This window comes from Meriones unguiculatus, chromosome 1, assembly GCF_030254825.1.
Source record: "Meriones unguiculatus strain TT.TT164.6M chromosome 1, Bangor_MerUng_6.1, whole genome shotgun sequence".
Lineage (NCBI taxonomy): Eukaryota > Metazoa > Chordata > Mammalia > Rodentia > Muridae > Meriones > Meriones unguiculatus.
Window position 1 is genome coordinate 81,440,970 of NC_083349.1, and position 24,186 is coordinate 81,465,155.

Sequence of the window (24,186 nt, forward strand, 5' to 3'; positions counted from 1 at the left end):
ATAAACATACAACATAGGATAAACCCAATAAAATTGGTACATCTAAACAAACTAAGCAAAAGAGAGGACCCTAACTAAAACGCTCAATCCCCATCCTGAAAGGCAAAGAGGATGGACATCAGAAGAAGAAGAAAACAGGAAACAACCTAGGAACCTGCTACAGAGGGCCTCTGAAAGCCAGAAGAAGAAAACAGGAAACAACCTAGGAACCTACCATAGAGGGCCTCTGAAAGCCTCTGCCCTGCAGACTATCAAAACAGATGCTGAGCCTGATGGCCAACTGTTGGGCAGAGTGTATGGAATTTTATGTAAGAAGTGGGAAATAGTAAGAGATGGAGAAGACAGGGTCTCCACAAGGAGAGCAACAGAACAAGGAAATTTGAACATAGGGAACTTCCCAAAGACTCATACTCCAACCAAGGACTATTCATGGAGATAACCTAGAACCCCTGCACAGATGTAGCCCATGGCAGTTCAGTGTCCAAGAGGGTTATATAGCGATGGGAAGAGGGACTGCTTCTGACATAAACTGATTGGCCTGCTCTTTGATCACCTCCCCCTGAGGGGGGAGCAGCCTTACCAGGCCACAGAAGAAGGCAATGCAGCCATTCCTGATGTGATCTGATAGACTAAGATCAGAAGGAAGGAGAGGAGGACCTCCCCTATCAGTGGATGTGGGGAGGAGCATGCATGCAGAAAGGGGAGGTAGGGTGGGAGTGGGAGGGGGAGGAGGGAGGGGCTTATAGGGGGGATACAAAATGAATAAAGTGTAATTAATAATAATAATAAAAAAATCTACAAAAAAAAAAGAGTTGTTTCTATCAAGAAGACCTATATTCCCAGCCCCAAGTTAAATTCTGTTCCTCATAGGCAGAACATGAAGACATCCCCAGGATCTCAGGAACATGGCATCAGAGCATCTTTCCTGTCTGTCCTCCCCTGTTCCTTCATCCATACTGTTGATGCATGACCTGATACTGACTCTGGTTGCTGAGAATTGCCAAGATTCCTACAACTGCCTGGGTTCCTGGAACTACTGCAGATCTGTACTACTACTTTAGGGGATCCAGAGACATCAAACTGTAGCTCTCTTTTTCACACATGTGTATATATACAGTAAACAAGTGCTATGCTTATCTTTGCTATTACTGATGCAAGAAGTATGCTTTTTCCTCATGAATGGTCAGCATTTTCACATACGCGTTTATTTTGGAAAAGGAAAAGCCAGCGTCTACATACCTGCAGTACATCGCTCAGGTCTGCGGTGCTAATGTCTGGGTCCTCTGTGGTGTTGAAAGGCACAGGCGTAATACGCACAAGGGTGAGCACTCGTGGTTCTGGGTACCTCCATAACATCATCCCTGGACTTTCTTCTGTTTCACTACAAAACAAGACCTCATACATACCAGGGAGTCTCAAAGGTTCTGCCAAATGAAAAAAAATTGTATATTTTTAAGAAGAAATATGTTAGTTTCTTTGAGAAAGAATAAAATAAAATCACACAAAACAACTAACTGATCAGTTTAAATATGATTTTAGGTGGAAAAGGTCAATTTCAAAAGAGAGCATGACTGGCATATACCACCTTTATGCTGTAAGTATGTAAATGTACTGCCAAGTGCTCCACAGTTCTATGGAGTGAATCACTGCAAACTGCACCTGGGCACGTGCCCTATACGCTGACGCTGCTTGTACTCACCAGCATCTTGAATGTACTGAAAGACACCTGTGCGCAGGTCATCTGAACTTTGTTCAGTTTTAAAAGCTTGAGTCTTTTCCACAGAAGATGGCATGTGGGGTGCTGATTCAGGAACTGGCACTTCGTACTTTCCCACCTCCTTAAGATACTCACTGAATAATTCATGCAGAAGAGCCAAGCAATTCAAATGTTCTTGACCCCAGAAAACCTTTAAAAGGGCATAAAAAAGTTAACAGTCTTTAAAAATAAGGATCTCTAGAGGATTATTAGGTATGATCATTTTTCAATTAATATGAGACTATATCATGTTTAATTTAATTACTGACAATAAGCTATAATTTCTAATAATTAATAATTGAAATTCTAATACTTGAATAAACAACAGCAAGAACAACATTACATATTATGTGAATAACAATAAACTTTAAACTGTAGATTAATGGTGATATTACACTGGTGTGAAGTACTATTTGTGATTTCATTTCTCAAAGAGGAAGAAGAACATTTCTTAAAGTGGAAATTAGGAGACAGATTATCTAGGTCAAATATTAATAAGATGATAAAACCAGTCTCGTGGAATAGCTTCTTCCATTTGTAGTGAGATAAACAGTCCTGGCTGTAAGGCTGCTTTTTAACAAGAGAGAAGAAGAAAGCTGACAACAGACTTGTACATAGGAGGTTTCCAGGGTCTGTGCTTAGTGAGACTGTCAACATATGACTCCACTGTGGGAATCCAGTGTTCAGTGTCAGGAGCCTGAGAGCCCAAGAATGCAGAGCCCTGCAACAGCTATATGACCAGTGACATAGTGATTAATGTCAAGTGCCTAGAACACAGAGAGAATAAACTTTATTGCTCTCTCATTACTGTCCTTAATGTGTACTTCTCTGCCTTGGAAAAAGATAGTCTAATTAAAACACATGGTGAAGCAGCACACATCTAAAAGGTTACTGATAGAAATAAAAGCCTTCTAAAAGCCATAAAGTAGTATCTTTGGAATCTCCCCAGACTGTGGCTCATGTCAGTGAAAGAGGTGAGAAGTTGAAAGATTACAACTCTTTGATGATTTTAAAAGATCTATATTTAACATACTCCCTTTACTGATGAATTAGTCACCTGAATTTTCAATCATTGTGAATCTTGGGACATGAAATTGCCTAACGATCAAGTTAAGAGCAACTTAAGTGTCAACAAGAAATAAGCTAGAGATGCTCACATATTCTATATCTGGCTATAAGCACATGACTAAGAGGTTGGGAATTAACCAGTGTCCAGGTTTAGTAACTGAGCATCACACGTCTAAGGACCCTGCAGCTATGATGAGGTCTTATGTATTTCCCGTGACACTATGCTTCAGGCTGACTACACTATGATTAGAAAACTCTACTCCTTCAAAAATTTGATCTAGCATTTTCACTGTCAGTTATACAACCAAGAGGAACAAAAATGTATGGCCACAGAAAACCTTGTCTGCAGATGTTTACAGAAGCATTAGTTGGGAATATTTCAAAGTGAAAAGATTCTAAAACTCCCTCACCTGATGAATGAATGGAAGGAAATATTCTAAAATTGACCATGGTGATAATGATCACACACCCTAACATACAAACAAGAAAAACACAACCCATTGAAGTATACTGCTGAACTAGGTAAATTAGACGGTTTATGACTCATTCTTCAATAATGCTGTTAAAATTTAATGGGTACCATCTGACTATACACTTTCTTGTCACACAAAAATTAAAATTTTAATGAAGTACTTCAAAACAAAACAAAGCAAAACAAAACACTAGTTAAAAAACTAATGGGGAAAACACAGCTGATCCCTACAGACCTGTAGCAGACCACCTCTTAAATCCATGGATATTTTTGGTGTGGATTGTTGTGGGCCTGGATTGCCACTGTGTTTACACCATTTAGCTTCCAGATTGACAGTAGTAGAAAATGGTCCTATAAGAATCCGACTTCTTTCTTTGAGGCTTGTTTTAAGGAGAAAATCATTTATGTTGAGGAGGAATGATGATCCAAGACTTACACCTGAAGGAGAGAAATGGAAAGGGTGTATAGTTTGACTATTCCTTGACAGAAAAAAAAATTAGGAAAAGGACTAGGAATATTTTTAAACAGTGCTAATTCCCCCTTTGCCATGGTCTTTCCCAATCGGCTTTCCACCACTTTTCATGCCATTATTATAGAATTCCAGTTATGAAGCAGGTAGACTTTCACATTCCTAACAAACTGATATTTGCCAAAACATTATGACTTTTTCCATGTGTGAGAAGTTTAGGTTTTATGAGTGGAGAAGTTTTCATTAAATTGTGCAAGTTTTTCAAACAAGTACATTCAGAATAAGAACAGCTGCTTCATTTGTCTGTTATGAGCATGATACGAAAGGGCAATTCTCTGTGGTGTTTTACAGCAACAGAATACAGTATATTACTTTGCTAGACACTCAAGTTTTGGGCTGGCCCATGTTAAAATTCGAAACAATCACAATACATAACATGTGCTTTCTAAAAACTTTAGCTTAATCCAAACTTCACACATCATAACCACTTGAAGTTTACAAGTCTTAAAAACAGATAGTGGCAAGTTAGATTTATAAGAAAAACTATATGCTATAGTTCAAAGTAAATACACCCAAAAGAGGAATACACTTTAAAAATGTAGGTTTCCTTTTGAACTCGAAGTAAGAGTGTGGATCAAAAACTTTTAAAAAGCCTATTGCAGACTTTAAGATATTTAGATGTACAATTCAAGTGGTGAGTTCATTTCCTCCCAAGAAACTCATATTCTAAATTGTCACTGTGAATATTGAATTTCACCAGGCCACATTTGTAATTCACACGGCTTATTTTCCTAATGCTATCTGATCCTGCAAAAAAAATGGATGATTAAGAAACACCTTAGGCCCAGGGTGTATGCATGTTTAAAAGTACAGTATCCACACTGATTTTTCAGTTCTGTGAAGAAATAAGGGACACATTTTAAAATCCTCCACAAAAGGCATCAGATTCACAGTATTAGGGCTATGGTTTGTTAAAAAGTTACCATGTTGAGAAATCAATTTCTTAAATCTTTCAATAAAACATGTACCACTGAAATGTCTTTTTCACAAATACCTTGAGGTTTTTAGTTTGTTTATCTTTAAGATTTATTTATTTATTATGGATACATTGTTCTGCCTGCATGTACACCTGCACATCACCCATACTGGTGGTGTAAGCCACCATGTGGCTGCTGGGAACTGAACTCAGGACCTCTGGAAGAACAGCCAGTGCTCTTAACCTCTGAGCCATCTCTCCAGCCCTATTTTTTTAATTTTTATTTTATTTTATTAATTACACTTTACTCACTTTGTATCCCCCCATAAATCCCTCCCTCCTCCCGTCCCAGGTCCACCCTCCCTCCCCCTTCTTCATGCATGCCCCTTCCCAAGTCCACTGATAGGGGAGATCCCCCTCTCCTTCCTTCTGATCTTAGTCTATCAGATCACATCAGGAGTGGCTGTATTGTCATCTTCTGTAGCCTGGTAAGGCTGCTCTCCCCTCAGAGGGAGGTGATCAAAGAGCAGGCCAATCAGATTATGTCAGAGGCAGTCCCTCTTCCCATTACTATGGAACCCACTTGGACACTAAATTGCCATGGGCTACATCTGTGCAGGGGTTCTAGGTTATCTCCATGCCTGGTACTTGGAGTATGAATCTTTGGGAAGACCCCTGTGTTAAAATTTTCTGGTTCTGTAGCTCTCCTTGTGGAGTTCCTGTCCTCTCAAGCTCTTCCTATTTCCCACTTTTTACATAAGATTCCATGCACTCTGCCCAACAGTTGGCCATAAGTCTCAGCGTCTACTTTGATAGTCTGCAGGGCAGAGTCTTTCAGAGGCCCTCTGTGGCAGGTTTCTAGGTTGTTTCCTGTTTTCTTCTTCTTCTGATGTCCTTCCTCTTTGCCTTTCAGGATGGGGACTGAGCATTTTAGTCAGGGTCCTTCTTCTCTTGATTAGTTTCTTTAGATGTACAGATTTTAGTAGGTTTATCCTATGTTATATGTCTATATGAGTGAGTATATACCGTGTGTGTCTTTCTGCTTCTGGGACAGCTCACTCAGGATGATCCTTTCCAGGTCCCACCATTTACCTGCAAATTTCATGATTTCCTTATTTTTCATTGCAGAGTAATACTCCATCATGTAGATAACATCAGAAAGGCAATATAGAAGTACAGAAATGAGTATTAAGAGAATGCCATGCATAATTTCCCCATTTTTGCCTCTTTCTGCTACCCTACACTGGCATAACTATGTATCTAGAAGGAGCCTTTAGGTGAATGTCCAACTGGTTCCCAAGCAGTGTTAGTACCAAGGATCCCTAAATTTCTTCTCATATCTAAGTTTTTATTTTCAGAAACTCAGACTGAAAACCTTTGGTCTCTTTCTGAAGATTCTTGATGCTTTGGATATGTTACCAGGTCGTCAATTTCATTTTCATTCTTTCAAGTTCCATTCTCTCTTCCTTCAATATCTGTCATCATGGAAAAGAGGCTGTAGTAGTCTACGTGCCAATGGGGAGGGGCATCACATTTCCGCTCCTGCTACTGAGCATAGTGGAAACAAGGACCGTGTTACTCAGTGAGGAGAACTGAGCACAGACAGGCTGTTTAGTACCTGTCACACAGAATGGACTTGACAGTTGAGAATCTGCTCCCAAAATGGCTGACTTGCTAGGTAGGAAGGACATTTCTCATTTTACATCACTGTAAGAGAGGAACATGATTGGAAAACCTTGATAAGCTGCTTCTTTTAGGCCTTCATCCAACTCAGCAAACAAACAAGATGTTTGAAATATTTTAGGACTATGGTAAAAGCTTCAAAAAGACATAATTACAATATACATCCTTCACACAGCCAAGCTATTTATTTATAATACAGGGCCTCACCATGTAGCCCTGGCTGACCTGGAAACTTGTTTTGTAGATCAGGCTGCTTTTGAACTCAAAGAAACTTGCCTTTCAAGTGCTTGGATTTAAAAAAAAAAAAGTACCACATCACCCAGCTAGAATTAAAATTTGCCTCTTCCCCCATGATGTCTTTCTCCTGGCCTGCAATCTCAACTAGATGAGATGTCATCTGTAACAAATCGTCCAGCTTCCCTGCTTTCTGTGACTTTAAGACTCTGAATCTCTACCATTGCACATCTGTCAATTTTAGCTTATCTCTTGTTTTCCTGTGGCAGAAGAAGTTAGGCATTTCCCATAGGATAACCAAAGAAATGATGTCCTTGGGGCATCACACAGGACATTTGTCGCAGGATATCTAATCCCATTGTGAACCCCAAAACTGTGAACTGAAAACCTTGTTTCTTGGGTGTGGTTGAGCCCCAGCATATGCCTTTAATCCATGAATTTTCTGTACACAGGGTTTAATAAAGTTAACCCTAGATCAAGAGGCAGAGCAAGAACCCAGCTGACAGGGATTAAAGAGGAGGTGGGACTTCGTGTTAAGGGGCATTTAAAATAGCATGGAGAAGAAGAAAGGGCTATTAGCTCAAGCTCTGGCTGGGGCTTAGATGTCAGCTCCTCAGCTCCCTGAACTAGCAAGCCTTCAGCTCTGGTTTTTTTTTTTTTTTGCTTTTTGATCCTGGGCTGTCAGTTGAGCTAGTGAGCCTTTTGGGTTTTTCCACCTATACCTGAGCTGAGAAGGAAGGTCAGCTGGTTACTTTCTCTGCCTCTCTAAGCCAGCAGGTTTTCAACCATCATTTGGCTTTACTGGTAAAATAGAACAGTTGTGATTTTCCTTCTTTAAACAACATTTTGGGAACCAGTTTGGGGCACAACTCCACAGGCAGAGATCACTCCAGCTGTGGACAAATTGAGAAGGCATCAGATTCAGTAAGTCACCTGGGAAGTCCTTTAAGAGACCATTACGGATGGGATCTACCATAATAGAAGGCTTTAGAACCCTGTTTAGTGCTTCTCCAGATGGCCTAAAAATAGAAGCATTAAATGAAAAGCTAAATACCATAAGTGAAATTAGTTCACTACCAATAATTTAGTCTTAATATGGCTTTCTGCACTTGCTCTAAAAAATAAAACCTTTAGAGAAACAGAGTTTTACAGTTCACAATTTTGGGGTTCACAATGGGATCAAATATCCTGTGACAGACATGTGATCCTCTGTTTCACTGCTATGAACTCTGAGGGCTTTGTCAGCCAGAATTTCCACAAACTATAGTGTTAGCCTTTTCTCCTTGGAGGAAGATTTGCAGAGATTACGTAGACACCTTTTCATCTAACTGTCACACACTAATGTTCCCATTCACCATTGGCACTCAGAAGGATTATTGCTATGTTGTATGATAATGGCAGCTTTTAATACTCTGTTTCACAAGTTGTATTTGTATTAGTATTGAATCCTACATACTCACCTTATGAATAAAAATTCAGTTTTATTCTTATTTGCTGCTAAAATTAAACCAACTTTAGTCACTGGAAATTATACTTTTAAGTTGGTCTTTTTGATCTACCCCTATCATTCTTTACTTTCTAGTCTCAAGACATTTCCCCCATCTTTCATCTGACATCAGTCACTTTTCCACAGAGACTTGTTTACTGAAGAATGATATCCAGAAGCCAAAATCTTGATGGCAGGAATACCCACTTCTATTTCATTTCTTCTTGGCTCTCTATGTTAGTTACAGTTGCTGCTGCTAGGAAGGGACACCATGACCATGGTGACTCTTAATAAGAAAAACATCTAATTGGCGCTGGCCTACAGTTTCATAGGTTTAGTCCATTATCATCTTGGCAGGAAGCATGGCTGTGTGCAGACAGACATGGCGCTGAAGAAGGAGCCGAGAGTTCAAAATATGGATTGTCAGGCAGCAAGAAGAGAGAGTGACACTGGGCTTGGCTTAAGCATTTGAAATCTCAAAGCCCACCCCAAGTGACACACTTCATCCCACAAAGCCCCGCCTCCTAACAGTGCCACTCATTACGGGCCTATTTTGGCCACTTGCATTCAAACCACCATATCTTCTCTGTACAGATCAAGCCATAAGAAGTGTGCATACTAACAAAGTATACACACTTACATCTATTTCTGTATGCATTTATCAGTAAATGCAGTAAAACCATAAACTGATAGCTGTATCCCTTGCTCTAATTAAACATCACCAGTTGGTTTCTAGTCATTTCCTTTTCTTTATTTTTAACTTCCTTCTTAGAACAAGAAAATCTATAAAATGGATCAAGTTTTCAGTCATCACATTGTACTGTCATTGGACTATTTAGCAACAGCTGTGTCAATCCCTGCCTCAGTTGTACCTGTATTTCATTGCTGTCCCCTTCAGTGCTTACCTGAATCTGGTGAGTCACCTTCTTCTTTTGTGTGTTCATGTCTGTGTTAGTGTGTGTGTGTATGTGTCTGTTCATGTGTGCACATGCATGGAGAGGTCAGAGATAAAGTTTAGATGTTCTTCCTCAAGATGGCCATCTACCTTGGTTTGTGAGACAGTGTCTCTTACCTGAAGCTATCCAATTAGGCTAGGCTGGCTGGTCACCAAGCACCAGGAGCCCCTTAATTTTCATTTCCCCAGCACTGGGTGAGTGTTAGTCTGCTATTCACGTGTGCCCACCTCCTATTTTAGTGAACCTTGTTTCCATGGCCTTAATGGTAATTTCTTTGTTTTGACAGAGTGTCCATATAGCCAAGTTCAAATTCTCAGAAAAGTGCCACTCCTGTGACCAATTTGTGAGGACTCTGGACATTTATTATTGAACTGACATTTACCAGTTACCTACCATCCACTTAGTATGCCAAGATAAAGAAAATCACTTAGAATTTTCTTTCACAACAGAGTCTCTCAGGCTCTGAGATCTCAGAAATACTATGAGGTTAAAGCTAACAACATTATATAGTGCCAACTACACAAACTGCCGAAGACCACTTCCTTGACAGCTTATAAATGCCATCATTCATGACATTTAAAAAAACCCACTTTATGTCCTATCAGTTCTTTTATTCTAATTAAGAATGTTGCTATTCATCTGTCTTCTTTCTGGTTTCTTTAAACCCTCCCCCAAACTTGCCCTCTCTTCTGCTCTTATTTTCCTAATCATTTACACTTTGCATTTACCTGTATTAAGATATAATGTTAGCCTCATTAACATTGGCCAGTGGCTTACTGAATGCAGTAATGGCACTGAGAATTACCCTGGTCTCAAACCCTCCACCATCTATAAACCCACAAACCTAGTACCAGACCCTCAGCCCTTGAATGAATCTTGCCTGTGAATCACCTTTGCCAAGCAAGTGGGGAATTCATTTCCTTCAGTCTATCTCCACATCCACATGCCTAGTTCCTACCTACCTTTGCTTGGTAAGTTGCTTCTTTCCTTTCTCATCTGCCCCCATCCATTGCCACTGCTGCCTATGGGCATCTCCACAGCTATTAGTCTAGGTCCAGACCCATATTTGGGAGTCCATTAGTCAAATCATCCAGCAGCTTTACCCATCCTGGTTCAGCTTATGTAGCCCCTGTGCTGGCCCAATCTGAGAATTCCAGATTGACACATCAGCTGCAGGACCACATGCCCAGGTCAAATAGTAAAATCGACATGAATGAACAGTATAGCATGTCTCCCAGCAAACCCACCAATCCTATAGAAGTGTGTGCGACTAGAAGTACTTAGATGAGCACTAGAGCACAGAATTTGAAACAAGAATGACAAACTTTATCAAAGATTTCATGGGATTAAAGAATTGAAGAAATACTTCAGTAAACTCCAAGATGATAACAATAAACACTTGACTAATATTAAAAAAAATACATTAAATACACAAGTGAAGAAATTACCATGATCATGCTACTAGAGTCTAGAAAGAGGCATGCCAAAACACATCAGGAAAATGCAAGGCCCATAGATGCAAAGGTCTGCTTGGTCCTTCTCAGTCCCTTCCTTTTTTGTTCTTGTCATACAGCTAAAATACAGGAACAGTCCATTGAGACTTAGAGACAAGTTCAGTTCACTCCCTGTGTCTTCCCTGCCTGCCATACTCTCAGCACATCAACTCACCATGACTGCGCCTCAGAGAGGGACCGAGTTCCCTGTGACAATGCATGCAGGCTCACCCACAAGCATCTGCCTATAAATGGTAACAGTACATCTGCCACATCTTTAAAAAGCTCCAATGTGGAATGGTTTTAATCTTGGTGTATGTGACCTGTAATACCATGGCAATTTCTTATTAACAAAGAGTGGTGATGACTTCACACACAAAAATCACTAAGAGAGAGTAGACCAACTTTATATTTTTGTCATAAAACATGAGCACAATCTTTGGGACTCATGACAGGTTATCCATTTTCCTTCCCCCTTTCTAAGGAATAAGTCTAAGTGACATTCTCCCTTTACTTTGGCTTTTGTCATTAGGAAACATATTGAATAGCTTTCTTGGGATAGAAAGAACCACTGTCACAAATCCATCACAGGAAGGTAAGTTAAGGCACATGTTGTTCTGCTTGGTGGACTTCTGCACTGTTGGACACAGTGTCCAAAATGGAAATTACACAGTGACCTTCTTAAGATTGTGACACTGGATATGGTTGGACCATTGCATAGAGTTCTTTCTGTGTTAATAGCAAGTAGGACAACATGTGTACATGCCTGCTAGCTAGGGAGCACACAGGCATTTGAAATGCTATCTTTCACATTTTCTGTACATTTTGTTTCTTACATTTTCAAATGTTAGAAGAAAATATTTTTTAAGATAAAAATATTTCTCAACTGAAAGATACAAGATTATTAACGCCTTCAAAATAATAAATATTAAAATTATGTCTTTAATTGGAGATCCAGCCTTTTCATTTAATTTTTGAGACAGTCTTACTATGCAGTCCTTGGCTGGCCAGAAACTAAGTGGATCAGGCTGGCTTTGAACTCACAAAAATTCATCCACCTCTGTCTTCCAAGTACTGAAACTAAAGGCATAAGCTACCACATACCACTGATTGAATCATTTTTAAAACTTCAAGTTCTGAAATTTAGCCTTTCAACAAAGTTGTCTTTCACGTAATGTCTACAAACCCAGGGTAAATCTGAACTAGGACACTGACAGTGGTGCAATCAAAGACATTCTTCAAGTCCATCAGTTTCTCTGTCAATGATTTTCCTGTTCCAATGCTGCCTTCAGTAACCATGTAATCAAGTCATTCTGATTGAGTGTGTAACTTCTATCTCCATTCCTTTCGAGAAATATATTTCTGTTCAAGTTTCCAATTGACCTAACTCTTTCAAAAATCTGTGTTTATAGTTTTAATTTGTTTTAGAATGGCAGACATTTAATCAGAGTAAATGAGGTGTAACAACATTGAGGAATAATGTCAGAAATAACTGATGTGATAAATGGGCATCTTGCTCTGTTTGCATATTGACATACTTTTCAGTGAGCATAAAAACTACATTCAAGGAATAAACAGTCTTATGACCTTTAAGATACTCCTTTAGAGGACCAATAAATGTAAACCATTTGTTTTGAAAAACATTTACAAATACTGCCAGCCTGTCACCCTTCCTCTCCAAGCTCCTGAATACTGTTCATAAGAGTATTCATGGAGCTAGCAAAGCAGAGCCAGGTAGGGTTTTTTGTTGTTGTAGCTGTTTTGTTTTGTTTTAATCCATCTGGAAGTAATCTTGAGCTACTAAAGATCAGCAAGCATATGTTAGGAACATCCAGAAGCAAATTTGCATAACAGTGAAACATCAGGATGCCTCAAAAATCTTTGAAGTATAATCCACCAAATATGACTAAACACCTCCAAACCAAAATCTTTCCATTTCATGTTCCTTTAAGAAATTATTTTGAAGTACATAAAATATAGGACTTAGTTGTATCAAAAACAAAAACTCCTTGTTTTCCATCCTCAAACAGAATGTGTAAATTGATTAGATCCTAGTTATATTCAATTTTGTAATAAGCTTATATAAATGCTTTATGCCTATTAATATCATAAATGAAAATACACAATAATATAAAAAAAACAAGGAACTACCCATTGTTCAGTGAATAAAAGATAATGGTGCCCAGAACAAAATAACAGGAAGCGAGAGCCCAGTTCAGTGGCCCTTTTCCAAGGGATCCTTTTAATTTCTTGTATCAAAAATAACAGGCCACAGAGCAAGACAATGTAGCCACTCCTGATGAGACCTAACAGACTAGGATCAGAAGGAAGAAAAAGAAACCCTCTCCTACCAGTGGACTTGGGGACGGGCATGCGTGGAGAAGAGGGAGGAAGGGAAGGACTGGGAGGGGAGGAGGGAGGGAACTAGAGGGGGGATACAAAGTAAATAAAGTGTAAATAAACATAAAATAAAATTAAAATTAAAAAAAAAAAAGAACTTAAATCCCCAAGACTTCTTACCCATTCCTCATTATAGAGTAAAAGTCAGGATCCCGGCTTTAATTTAAGCCCTATCTTCTGAATATAAGAAACCAGGAAAATAAGTTAGAAGAGGAAGTTTTTCTTTTCTCCTTTCTATATAAAAGGAGAATTTAGAGATACACAAGTACCTGCCCAGGGAAACTACAATGAGCAATATGGAGAGAAAGCAAAGCCAAGTCTTCATGCACTGAGGAGAGGGGTGGAACTAGAGGAGCTATGGTAGTGAGAAACAGGCAGACATGAGGAGCCTGTGAAACTACCCAAGGTGATATCTGGGCCTGGGCTGCCTCTGAGGGCCAGTGCTAATGGCTGTGGTCCATGTTGCTATAGAAGGCCACCCAGATTTCCGTGGTCTAGGCCTGAGGCCATGCTGATGTCCAAGCAGAGTGCAGAGCTGGCCACATCCCTTGCTTGCAGTAAGAGAGTTGGTCCTGCTCCTTACCTTGGCAGCATGGGAGAACTGGCTCTGGTGGCATTGGTCCAGGAGTGAGTGTGGGAGAAATGGCTCCAACCTTCACCTGGTCAGCACATTTAGAGCTGGCTCTAATGGGTGGGGGAGAGAACAATGGGAGAGTTGGCCCTGCCTCTGTCTGCAATGTGGTAGTATGGAGGAAGGAGAGATATACTCCCCTATAACCCTGCCTTTCCACCTGCAGCAAGTGGGTGAGCTGGCCCTAGCCCCAAGGATATGAGAAGCAGAGAGCTAGCTACTTGGTGGCCTGGCTTATAGAGAGTTTACTCAGCTCCTCAAAGCCTGCTGCCTGTAGCAGATGGGAGAGCTTACCCCACCACCACCTGGACAGGGTTGGGGAGCTGGCCCCAGCCCTCACTTGGTCAAAGATCCTGATGGCTGGTCCTGAAGGCACAGGCTCAGGAGAGCTGGCAGCTAAACAACTCAGCTACCAACAAGTCCCAGATCCAGGACTTTGAGTTGGTCCAACCCAACACTGAATCCACTTATGAACTGTTGGAGTGCTCAAAGGGGCCAGTCCTGCAGAACCAAAGCTGCAGGATCTCCATGACATAGGGCAACAACTGGATATCCAAGAGGGATCTCAGAGAAGTTCCAATATTGATGATGTAGCAGAAACCAGAGGCCTCATACCAAACCAAGGACTCACGGCAGTGAACATTTGCAAGCGAAGAAGTGTGGACAAAAGGTATACTGTGTGATAAACCTAGCTTCCATGGTGAGGTGATTTTTTTGGGGGTGGGGGTGGGGAGGGCTTGCTCTGTTTCCTTTTGTGGGGGTGAGGGTTGAAAGGGCAGAATGTGGCTATGGAGGGACATGAGGATGACTGGGGTTGGGGTACATGATGTGAAATTCACAAAGAATCAATAAAAAGTTAAAAAAAAAAGAATTTCTCATTAAAGAAGAAACATCTTCTACATTGGCTGCTCATACTTGGCCTTTATCTAGGAAAGGAATATTTGTGAAGTGTTTTGAAATTCTTGGATCTTGGAAAATTAAAATTAAAATACCATAAAGTGATGCAACATTACTTTATACCCTCCAATCTGCCACCATGCTTGCTGTCTAAGCACTGAAGGAATTTATTAGAAAAGTAAAATTTGATTGGTTCATGTGGTCATGTTTTAAGAAAGCAGACTGGCACATCTGACTACATACTGAAGAATAAACGACAGCCTTCTTAGGAAGGATGGTAAAGGTACTTTAAAGTTTTTTAGATGAACACAGTAGCTAATTTCCATGAAGAAAGTTGTGTTGAGTCCATTTTTTGATCATTTTTATTTCTTTTTCTTTTTGTTTGGGTTTGACCACCCAGATCCCCACGCCTCATCCTTCAAGTGCTAGGTTTACAGGTATGTGCTGTCATGCCTGCTGAAGTTATTTCTATAGTCAGTCATATGGATGAAGATTGGATATAAACTTAATGTTGAAAGCAAAATGACTTGTGGTGCCTTAGAAACTAGTCTTGGTCTCCATAATAAAAGTCATACACAGCAGAAAAAACAGAGGCCATGAAAATTTATTCTACCCCAACATGACCTTGGGCAAACCTCCGCCTTTTCAGGCTTAACCCAAGGAGGCAGTTAAGATTAGCTCACTTGGCTTAATCCCAGACTTCCTTGACATTTAGCAGCACATAGTAACTAGCAGTTCATGAGATCATTTTAATGTTTCAAATAACCTACAAGACAGGAATCTGAAACCAGGGCTGTGGAGACCCACTAACATTTTTATTTGTAATTACTATTCTATCAAGATGGTATCACTCCCTATCTAGTAGATATTAAATGTTTGGATCATAGAGTTTATGGAAGGAAAAGTCAAAAGGCTTCTTGATAAAGAAAAGTATATCTTTACAAATAATTTTTAGCTCAAACATTTAATGATCGATGGCTTCACAATTCAAGTGACATAGTTTTTTTTGACAGAGGGAGAGAAGATCAGAGACAGAGAGAGAGGCCAAATGGTAGCAGGCAAATAGATTCTGTCAATAGGCTGTAAGTACTCTGCTGCTTTACAAAAACGCTGTTCTTAAATAGGTCACTGCGATTTCATTTTGCAAGTGGTAGCAGCATTGCAAATAAATGCTTTCCTGTCCCAGTTCTCTTGCACAACCTCAGCATGTTGCGCTAATATAACCACCAGGTCTAGGGGACCAGCCAGGGTATAAAAGAGTATCTCATATATTTTAATTCATTCATTCCTGCCAGGTTTGTTTTTGCCAATAATCGTTCTAGCATACAGCCTGTTCGCTTATGTGGATAAGAGGGCAATTTGCTGTGGCCTCAGGTGGAACTGAATACTGTCACAAAAACAACTGCATGGAGAGGGTGAATTTACTTGTAGCCTTCTAGTTTCCTATAATCTGGGACTTTTAACACACCCCCATTTCACAGAACACTAGACTAACCTGAGCCATCATCAGGACATAAGGAAGGGCTGCTAGGAAAAGGCCCCCAGTACTTAATCACCGGGGCAGGGACCTTTCTTCCACAGTAACCTTCTGTGCAATAGCTTCATGTCACCTGACAGCAATTTTATTGTCTTTTTTTTTAAAGAAATATTATATATATAATATATATATGAGTGTTCTATCTGCATTTACATCTGCCAGAAGAAGAAATCAGTTCACATTAAAGATGGTTGTGAGCCACCATGTGGTTGCCGGGAATTGAATTCATGACCTTCGGAAGAGCAGACAGTGCTCTTAACCACTGAGCCATCTCTCCAGCCCCAATTTTGTTGTCTTAAAGGCACCCTTTCTTCTCTCCAAAATACACTGTTTTAATGTGATTATGCGTGAAGTCTGTTTTTATCCAGATGCAACCCAATCTAGAGAAATTGAAACAGAAACCTCTGTTTCACCACACCTTGGCATCATATAGAACAGGCAAGTTGTTGCTATTATGAACTATGGTGTAAATATATCATTTGAGGCTAAAAGCATTCTGGCAAAGAAATTAGATTAAATTCAGAATTTGGTAACAAAATTTGATAGCAAGAAATAAGCTAATACAGGTAAGACAAGGTTTGAATGTAGATTTACACAGGACATGATAATGATGGCAAAGTGTTTCTTATCAGAGAGGAAGTCTTATGAAGATTTTCTAAGAGAACTGTATTTATATAATTAACAATTCTTTTGCTAAAAAAAGCTTTCACTATTATATAGACACACGTGGGCTGTGGAAAAATATAAGAAATGTGTAACACACGGGGAACAGAGAGCAATGATATTAAACAGGCCACATCCTTAAACTCGTCATTAATAAATGTCTTTCCTGCATTCAGCTGCTCAGGCTGCTGGAAGCCTGTTTTCTTCAAGCACTTCAAACACTGAAATCCAGGAACATTTATTATTTTAATCTATCACAGGCAGTGCTTGATTTAACTTTATTGGTTGTGGTGGTGGTAGTGGTTATAAGTGGGGGTACAGCAATGTTCTTTTACACATCGTTTCAAAGGGCTTAATTATATTTTATAGTTTGGGCCAGGAATTCTGCTTGTTTTTTGTCTAACAAGGTTCAAATGGAGTTCATGTCAGTGATGAATCAGAAGAAAAAGTCAGAGATGGTTATCTTTCTGACGTGAGCTCATCTCCCTGTAGAAAGGCTGGGCAGGTACATCATGTTCACCAATTCACAGAGACTGCCCTAATAGCCCCTGCTCTGTGGCTCATTACAAAGTTTGCATTTTGCATGCAGCCTTGAAATGAATATATTAGAGATTCAACGCAGTGGTTACCTTCTATTTCTCTGAAGTTACGATGCTCTGAATTTTAAACAATTATTGTAGGGTAGATTTGGGGACCACATCATCACTAAAGCACAAAAGGTCCCTGACAAATGATAAACATTTTGTAGACATAGCTCTTTATCAGAGAACAAATACATATCACAAAAATCAAAGAGACATTGCAGGGACATAATTGTTTCAACAAAATAAATGACTTCTGTATAAACATGTCCAAATAGCAAAAATCAACTAGTTTTTCAAATATTAAATATTCTGGGCTGGTGAGATGGCAAGTGGGTAATGGCATTTGCTGACAATTTGACTCAGATCACCAGAACTCATTTTTAATGAGGGAACATTAGAGCTAAGTCTATAGAATTGTCTTCTGGCTTTCACATATATGTTGTGGCATGTACACACATCCATAGCCCACATCATACATATACTACATAAAATATAAAACAACCTTTCTTAAGGATTGACACTGTTCGTTATTGTCTAATAGTTTATCTACTTACACATTATAACAATCACAGCAGAAAACATTTAAATGTTGGGTCTCACATAACTATGTTTTATTTTTTCCCATATTAGAGAAATAATACAAAGCATTATTTGGGAGAGAAATTATAATATTTTTAATAGCTTTAACTTAATTTTCAAGTAGAGAACCTCCTACTTTGGGGGAATGCCTCAATTGTTGACCAGAATGTGCAGAAAACTATACTCACATAAAAAAATAAGTACTGTATGAGTAACTTCAGGGTGAAAAAGAGACAATGCCAGCTGATCAGTAGCGACTTTGAAACTTATAGAGTAATAGAAGGGAATCTGCCTGGGATTAATAGTGGTGCTCAGTCTAGGGACAGGGAGGTATTATGTTTCACTGACTCTAGACCATCTGTTCTGCCTGCCTACGTTTTACTTCTGCAAAACCATAAACGTATCTCTACTTCAGGGACTATAGAAAGGCATTAGAATTCTTCTGCTTTTCATTATCACAAGATTCGGTAACTCAATTCATTGTCAAGATAATCCCCCTTTACTCTTTCTTTTGTGCTTGCCAGGTACTCCAAAATGACAAAGAAAATCCCATATGTTACAGACCAGCAAGCATTCCACTTTTTCTTGACTGCTGGGTGTATGCTACTCGGGACAAAGTATCAAAAATGACAGGACCTTGATGCCCACACCCAGTATTCATTAAGGATTTTTGGTGGTTTGTATAACTGTTAAGTAGTTATATTTATACTTGCATTTGCAGTGGATTTTTAGTTTGTCCTCTGTCTTTTACTTGCGAGAAATTCATTTCTCTGGAAAAAGATGCGCTTCTTTCTGAAACTAGCAAGGGTCTTTGGAGTGCTAAAAATGGCTCACTACTCCAACACAGGATTTGAGATAGTCATATCTAATTTAATGCTTTATTCCATCAGGCTAATGTGCCTCTGTGAGACATCCAAAGGCTATTAAGATGCCTTACAGACTCCCTTCAGGGTATCTAAGCACAGCAGAAAAAGTGGGAGTCCACTTTGTATCAATTAATGACCTGGCTTCACTTTCAGTGCATGAAGAGAGTGTTAGGTTAATATTTTGCTGGTCCTGAATGTGTTGGACATGATGGGAGGCATTCTATATGGAAAAGAACGGCTACAGTTCCTTTCTCTATCTTATTTTGTTTATATACAAAGCTAAGTACAGCAAGGGCAGGGAGAGTGATTTAAACCACTATTCCTTTGACAATGAGCTCAACTCACAGCTTCCTGCATGGGAGAAAAGTCCTCAATGTGTCAGTGGTCGGAATCATGTCACTGGTTTTCCAGTTGTAAATGCCAACCAAATGTCTTTACCAGGTTCTCTTCCTTTGTGTCATCAAGCTCTTCATGTCGTGTTTCCCTTTTCTTGTCTATATGGAGACTGACAATTTAATTGCCCCTGAGAAAGAGCAAGGCAACCTCATGTCCAGGGATTTTGCAGCTCTCAGCTGTGTACTATTGTTTGCAGAAATCTAAGGCGTGCCATCCTAATAGAGCCATAAATTACTCTGACAGGGGAGCTAGAGTGTGAGCTCAATCCCCACCCTCCTGTGGAAAGAGACTTACTGCCAATTCAGAATTTATAACTACATACTTTGCGTGTCTCCAAAATGACATGCTTCAAACAGCAAAAAGGGATCGCACTGTGTGCCTATGTTGGTGGAAGTGGCAACTTTTTAAAGAACATATTCTACAGTAAGTTAGATTCAACAGATAACAAAGAAATACCACTGGCCTTAAAATATTTCAGAGTATAAGATATAATTTCTAACTGAGATTCTTGTTACTGGTAAAGCCCTCGTGAGATTTCCTGTGATATAACATACCAACTAAAAAGAATACAAGGATCACACCTACAGTCAGAAAGTGAGGGCGACTTCATCAACACACATGGAGAATATGCATATTCTAGCAGAGAGGAGAGTGACTTCCATGAGTCATGGCTGCACAGGCATCCGCAGAGCGGAGTGACAGAAAGACTCAAGACCCTGGAGACACTCAGAGAGCAGGACTCCAAACCAGTACAGGGGTGTGAGGAGAACCGGAGGACTTACTTTATCTGTCTATCTGCTATCTATCTTAAGCAGAAACTTTGTTCTATAAAATAAAGATGGAAATTCTTTTAACAAGTTCGGTAAATAATTTGTACTGTTTCATTTTTAAAATGAGTAAATTAATATAAAAGCCCTCCAGATCACACAAATATAGTGACAATATTTGGGGGAAAATATAATTTTTTCTTCCATGCTTTTATTATTCCCTTTCCCCGTGGACTTTCCATGAATTCTAACAGCTTAGATGATAAGCAAATATAATCATCAGGCAAACTCATTTTTTTATCCCCTTGACACGTGAGGGAACATGCCTGCAGCACATTCCCAATGGTGTTTCTCTAAGAATTACTTAGTACATAGGATTCCTCTAGAATTACAAATTTATTTCAGCTCTTAAATTAAAATTCATGTGGAAAGGACTGCTTTTCCTTGTTTATATAACATTGTCACATAAAGAGTGTTAAAAAAAATATTTCTCCAAAAATAGCCTGAGTAAGTTAGGGATTAGCAGGGCTCTGCTGTTGGGACTGGTCCTTTGTAGTTTTTTCCATGATGTTCTTGCACAGTGTTTTTGACTGTGTTTATTAAAGCACATCAAAAAGGATCAAAGAGAAAGTGAGCAAGATCCAAAGAAACCCCAAGTGTGTTGTCTTTTTGGGGAGCTATGCAGATTCAGATAAACAAGTGTGAGTTGCTGAGGTTTTAATGAAAATTTTGACAATTATTTTCTCTTGCGTCCTTCTATAGGGTGCCATGTGCACAGCAGATGCTGTGCTATGTGCCGTGCCGCTCCTCTCACTGTTTAATAGTGTGTCTGAGATGACTACTTTGTCACTGTGCTCAATTTGGTTCAGCAAATAATTTGAGAAGTGCAGCTGCTACAGATGCTCACAATAGTTACAGAAACTGTAAAATCAAAGACTCAGTTAAGTATTTCTGCATTAGAGTTAACCTATAAAAATCTGACATTAATTCCTTTGAGCTCAAAGATATACCATAAAAACTGAGTTGAACACAGAATACCACTACTTGAAAAGTACAAAAAGAAATATGACTACTGGTAGGCTCTGTGTATATATATGTACATATGAGACTTTGAAATTTTTACCACTTATCAAAACTGTACCAAATTGTCAGGTTGATGGCATGCCTTTAAACCCAGCACCTAGGAAACAGAGGCAGGCAGATCTCTAAATTTGAGGCCACCCTGGTCTACATAGCGATTTTCAAGACAGCCAGACCCTGTCTCATTTTTTTTTTAGTGTGATTAGTCTTTTATTGAGCACAACACATGCAATTTTACAGTTGTGATATTATGAGCAATAATTTCCTTGATTTAGGATTATACAATGTAAAAAATACTTTTTAAACATGTATTTAAAACTCATAATAAAGATTTTTTTTTTCAGAAAACGAGGTTGGTAGTTCACAGTTGAAGTATGGATACTTCAATTTTACTAGTTTATACTTTAGACAAAAGGGAACTGTTGTTCCCAAACAGACACTCAAATGAAAACTGAAATAGTCATGGTACTGTAGGGCTTGAATAAGCTCTTTGCTTCCTCCAGAGCCATCATTTCCAAATTTTGTAAGGCTTACAAATCTAGGAATGAACTTTTAAGTGTTTTTTTCCTTTCTAATTTTTTCTCCTTCATTTTTTCAGTATTTTGATATAGAGTCTTGCTAGACAACCCAGGCTGGCCTCAAAATCACAATCCTCCTGCCTCAGCCTCCAGGGGGATTATAGACATAACATGCCATAGCTAGCTTGGTTATTCTGTTTTCTTACAGCCTTTTATGTAAGTGTGTTATTTCTTACAAAATATATCTCAGGTATGGCCTTTTTCTTAGATATTCTTATTACTATTCTAACATAAATTTACTTCCTATATTATTAGGCTTTCTACCAGAAAAAGATAATACACAGGAACTGTGAAATTGAAGAGGTTTAATATAGACATTCCTTTTAAGAAAAAAAAATACACGGTGTATTATTGTGAACTATAACATCGTGCAATGAACCTTGAGAATTCCTTATTTCTATCTCAGTGAAGTTTCTTACTTTTTGACCAGCATCTCCCTCTTTCCTCTGCAAGCATCTGATGACCAACATTGTACCCCGTGGTGCAGTGAGTTTGGAATCTTACCTTCTCTTTTGTCACTGAGGTCCCTCCCTCTGCCCCCTACCTCTCTCTTATTCCCTACTCACTTCCTTCCTGCTATTAATTAATCCATTATAACTTATTGAAAGATGGCTACATCCCATACTGATAGTGCAGGGATGAAAGATGATAGACTTTGCTCTTGTAATATGTAAGATATATTTGTGTAGATAGGGCATACAAATAAATGAACCATAACCATAATTATTTCATGTAGAGTATTATGTCATGCAAAACATAGTAAGTGATTTCATGTAGAATATTATGTCATGCAAAACATAGTAAGTGCTGTTGGAAAACTATTGCTGAAGTTTTTTGCATGTTTGAACCTTGACAAGATGAGCTTTGAAGGCAAGGAACATCCTCAGTGAGGAAAGCCTTGGTAAATGACAAGGAAGGTAGGTAATATATTTTACTTCTTCCTGGCTCCTGGGTAGTGAGCTATAGGGATGAGGGTGGGATGAATTTTGCCATTACTTCCATGTAGGTTGAACAGATCCTGTCTCAAAACAAGCCAAAACCAAAACCAAACAAACAAGCAAACTCAATCTATATCAAAATACACATATTTGTATGTATTTCAAATAAACTACAAAACATGCAGTTTAAAGGCAATCAAGTGCATAATGAAATTAATGTTAAATGCTTAAATTATTATTTCCTTTTAAATATAGTTCCAACTATTTTTTAAAGTATGTAGTGATTCTGGTATGAAGGCCATGCTTAGGGTTAGCCTGGCTTCAAGATGAGTTCCAGGGCAGCCTGCACTCCAGAAAGAAATCTTATCTTCCACTACTAAAAATAAAACCAAAAAGAGCTATGCCCTAATCTCTCGATTATTATTTCCCAGATGTTAGCCTTTAGTAACAACTAGAATCTGCTCCAATCTTATCCACTTGCATACAATGCATTTTGGTGACTAAATTTTGTTATAGTTTCACAATAATAATTTATTTCAATTAAATTTACGAACTTCAGTTTAGATTTGATGTGACACACACAAAAAACTATTTTAAAATGTTTGCTGGACACTGCCGAGTAGAGCTATACCAAGAATGTTTTAGCCAAGGTGGGAATTTCTATTTTTGTGTTTAACAAGATAAAAGAACAGAGTTATAAAAGAAGGTTATGTTGTTTTCCTAGAATAAAAGGGAAAATTAAAAAAAAAAATCACTTTTATGGCTAAATAGAAAAGTTTTTAATTGTATTATAAAGAAAACAATTATGAAGGATAAATACCTTTAAAAGTGATCAAAATACCTTTAAAAGTAGCAAACGAGTTGAGGAACTGAGGATGAAAAAAGAGCAAGGCCTGCATACATACAGCTGAATACAATGTATTTACAATTCTTCATGTTTGGTCTTAACCTTTTCCTGCCACCACTAAGGGCCAGCATTTAGAAAGGTGTGAGGATGGGCACCGGGGACTTGACACTATAGTATCCAGGGTTTGAGAATTTTTCATGTCCCCCAAAGCCTCTATTTTTCATTTCTAACTTTAAAAACATCAAAAGAAAAAAAGCAAAGAGCTTTTAGCTGGCTTGGTTACAAATATTTCAGTGAGGAAGAAAGAAATCATCTATGTTTTGGCCTAAAATTATTACAACTCAACTATAAAAGTTAAAACAAAAAATCTCTGTGCTCAAAACTGGCTCTCTAGAACTAAATTAGTCTCCAGCTGTCATTTAATTACTTTTTGGTACACAGTTTAAGGAATGACATATCTAGCACACAATCAGCCACAACCCTCCTCCACACAGGGCCATGGAAAAGGACATGGCTGACTGCTGCTCCAGTGATACTTCTGGCACTTTGTTCTCAGCTTCAAAGTAGCAGTTTCTGTGAAATGGTTACTTCCTGCCTGTGTTGACTTTCCTCCTCACAAACCTTGTGCCCACCCTTTCTCATTCAGTGTGGAAAAGCACATCATAGTAGAAGAGAAAAATGGAGACATCATAACCAGTTAGCTCCTTGCCCCTCTACAGTTTTCAGCAGGTCAGGCGTTTTGATGGGCTGTGCACAGAAGCACAGCCTTTCCCTGGACAGGTATTGCTGCCTGAAAAAAATGTGTCAGTGGCGTTCTCACAGACTTGAGC

The 24,186-nt window shown here is 38.9% G+C and overlaps 1 protein-coding gene across 4 annotated transcripts in view; it reads right to left on the minus strand.

The window, feature by feature from the left end:
• Window positions 1–24,186, minus strand: part of Vps13b (vacuolar protein sorting 13 homolog B) — a 641,091-nt gene that overhangs the window by 134,212 nt on the left and 482,693 nt on the right. For all 4 annotated transcript variants that reach the window (XM_060392854.1, XM_060392863.1, XM_060392849.1 and 1 more), the window contains 3 exons: window positions 3,532–3,734; window positions 1,700–1,907; window positions 1,240–1,424 (listed from right to left, as the gene is read on the minus strand). In XM_060392854.1, the coding sequence (XP_060248837.1) occupies window positions 1,240–1,424; window positions 1,700–1,907; window positions 3,532–3,734 (596 nt within the window). The remainder of the gene's footprint in view (window positions 1–1,239; window positions 1,425–1,699; window positions 1,908–3,531; window positions 3,735–24,186) is intronic.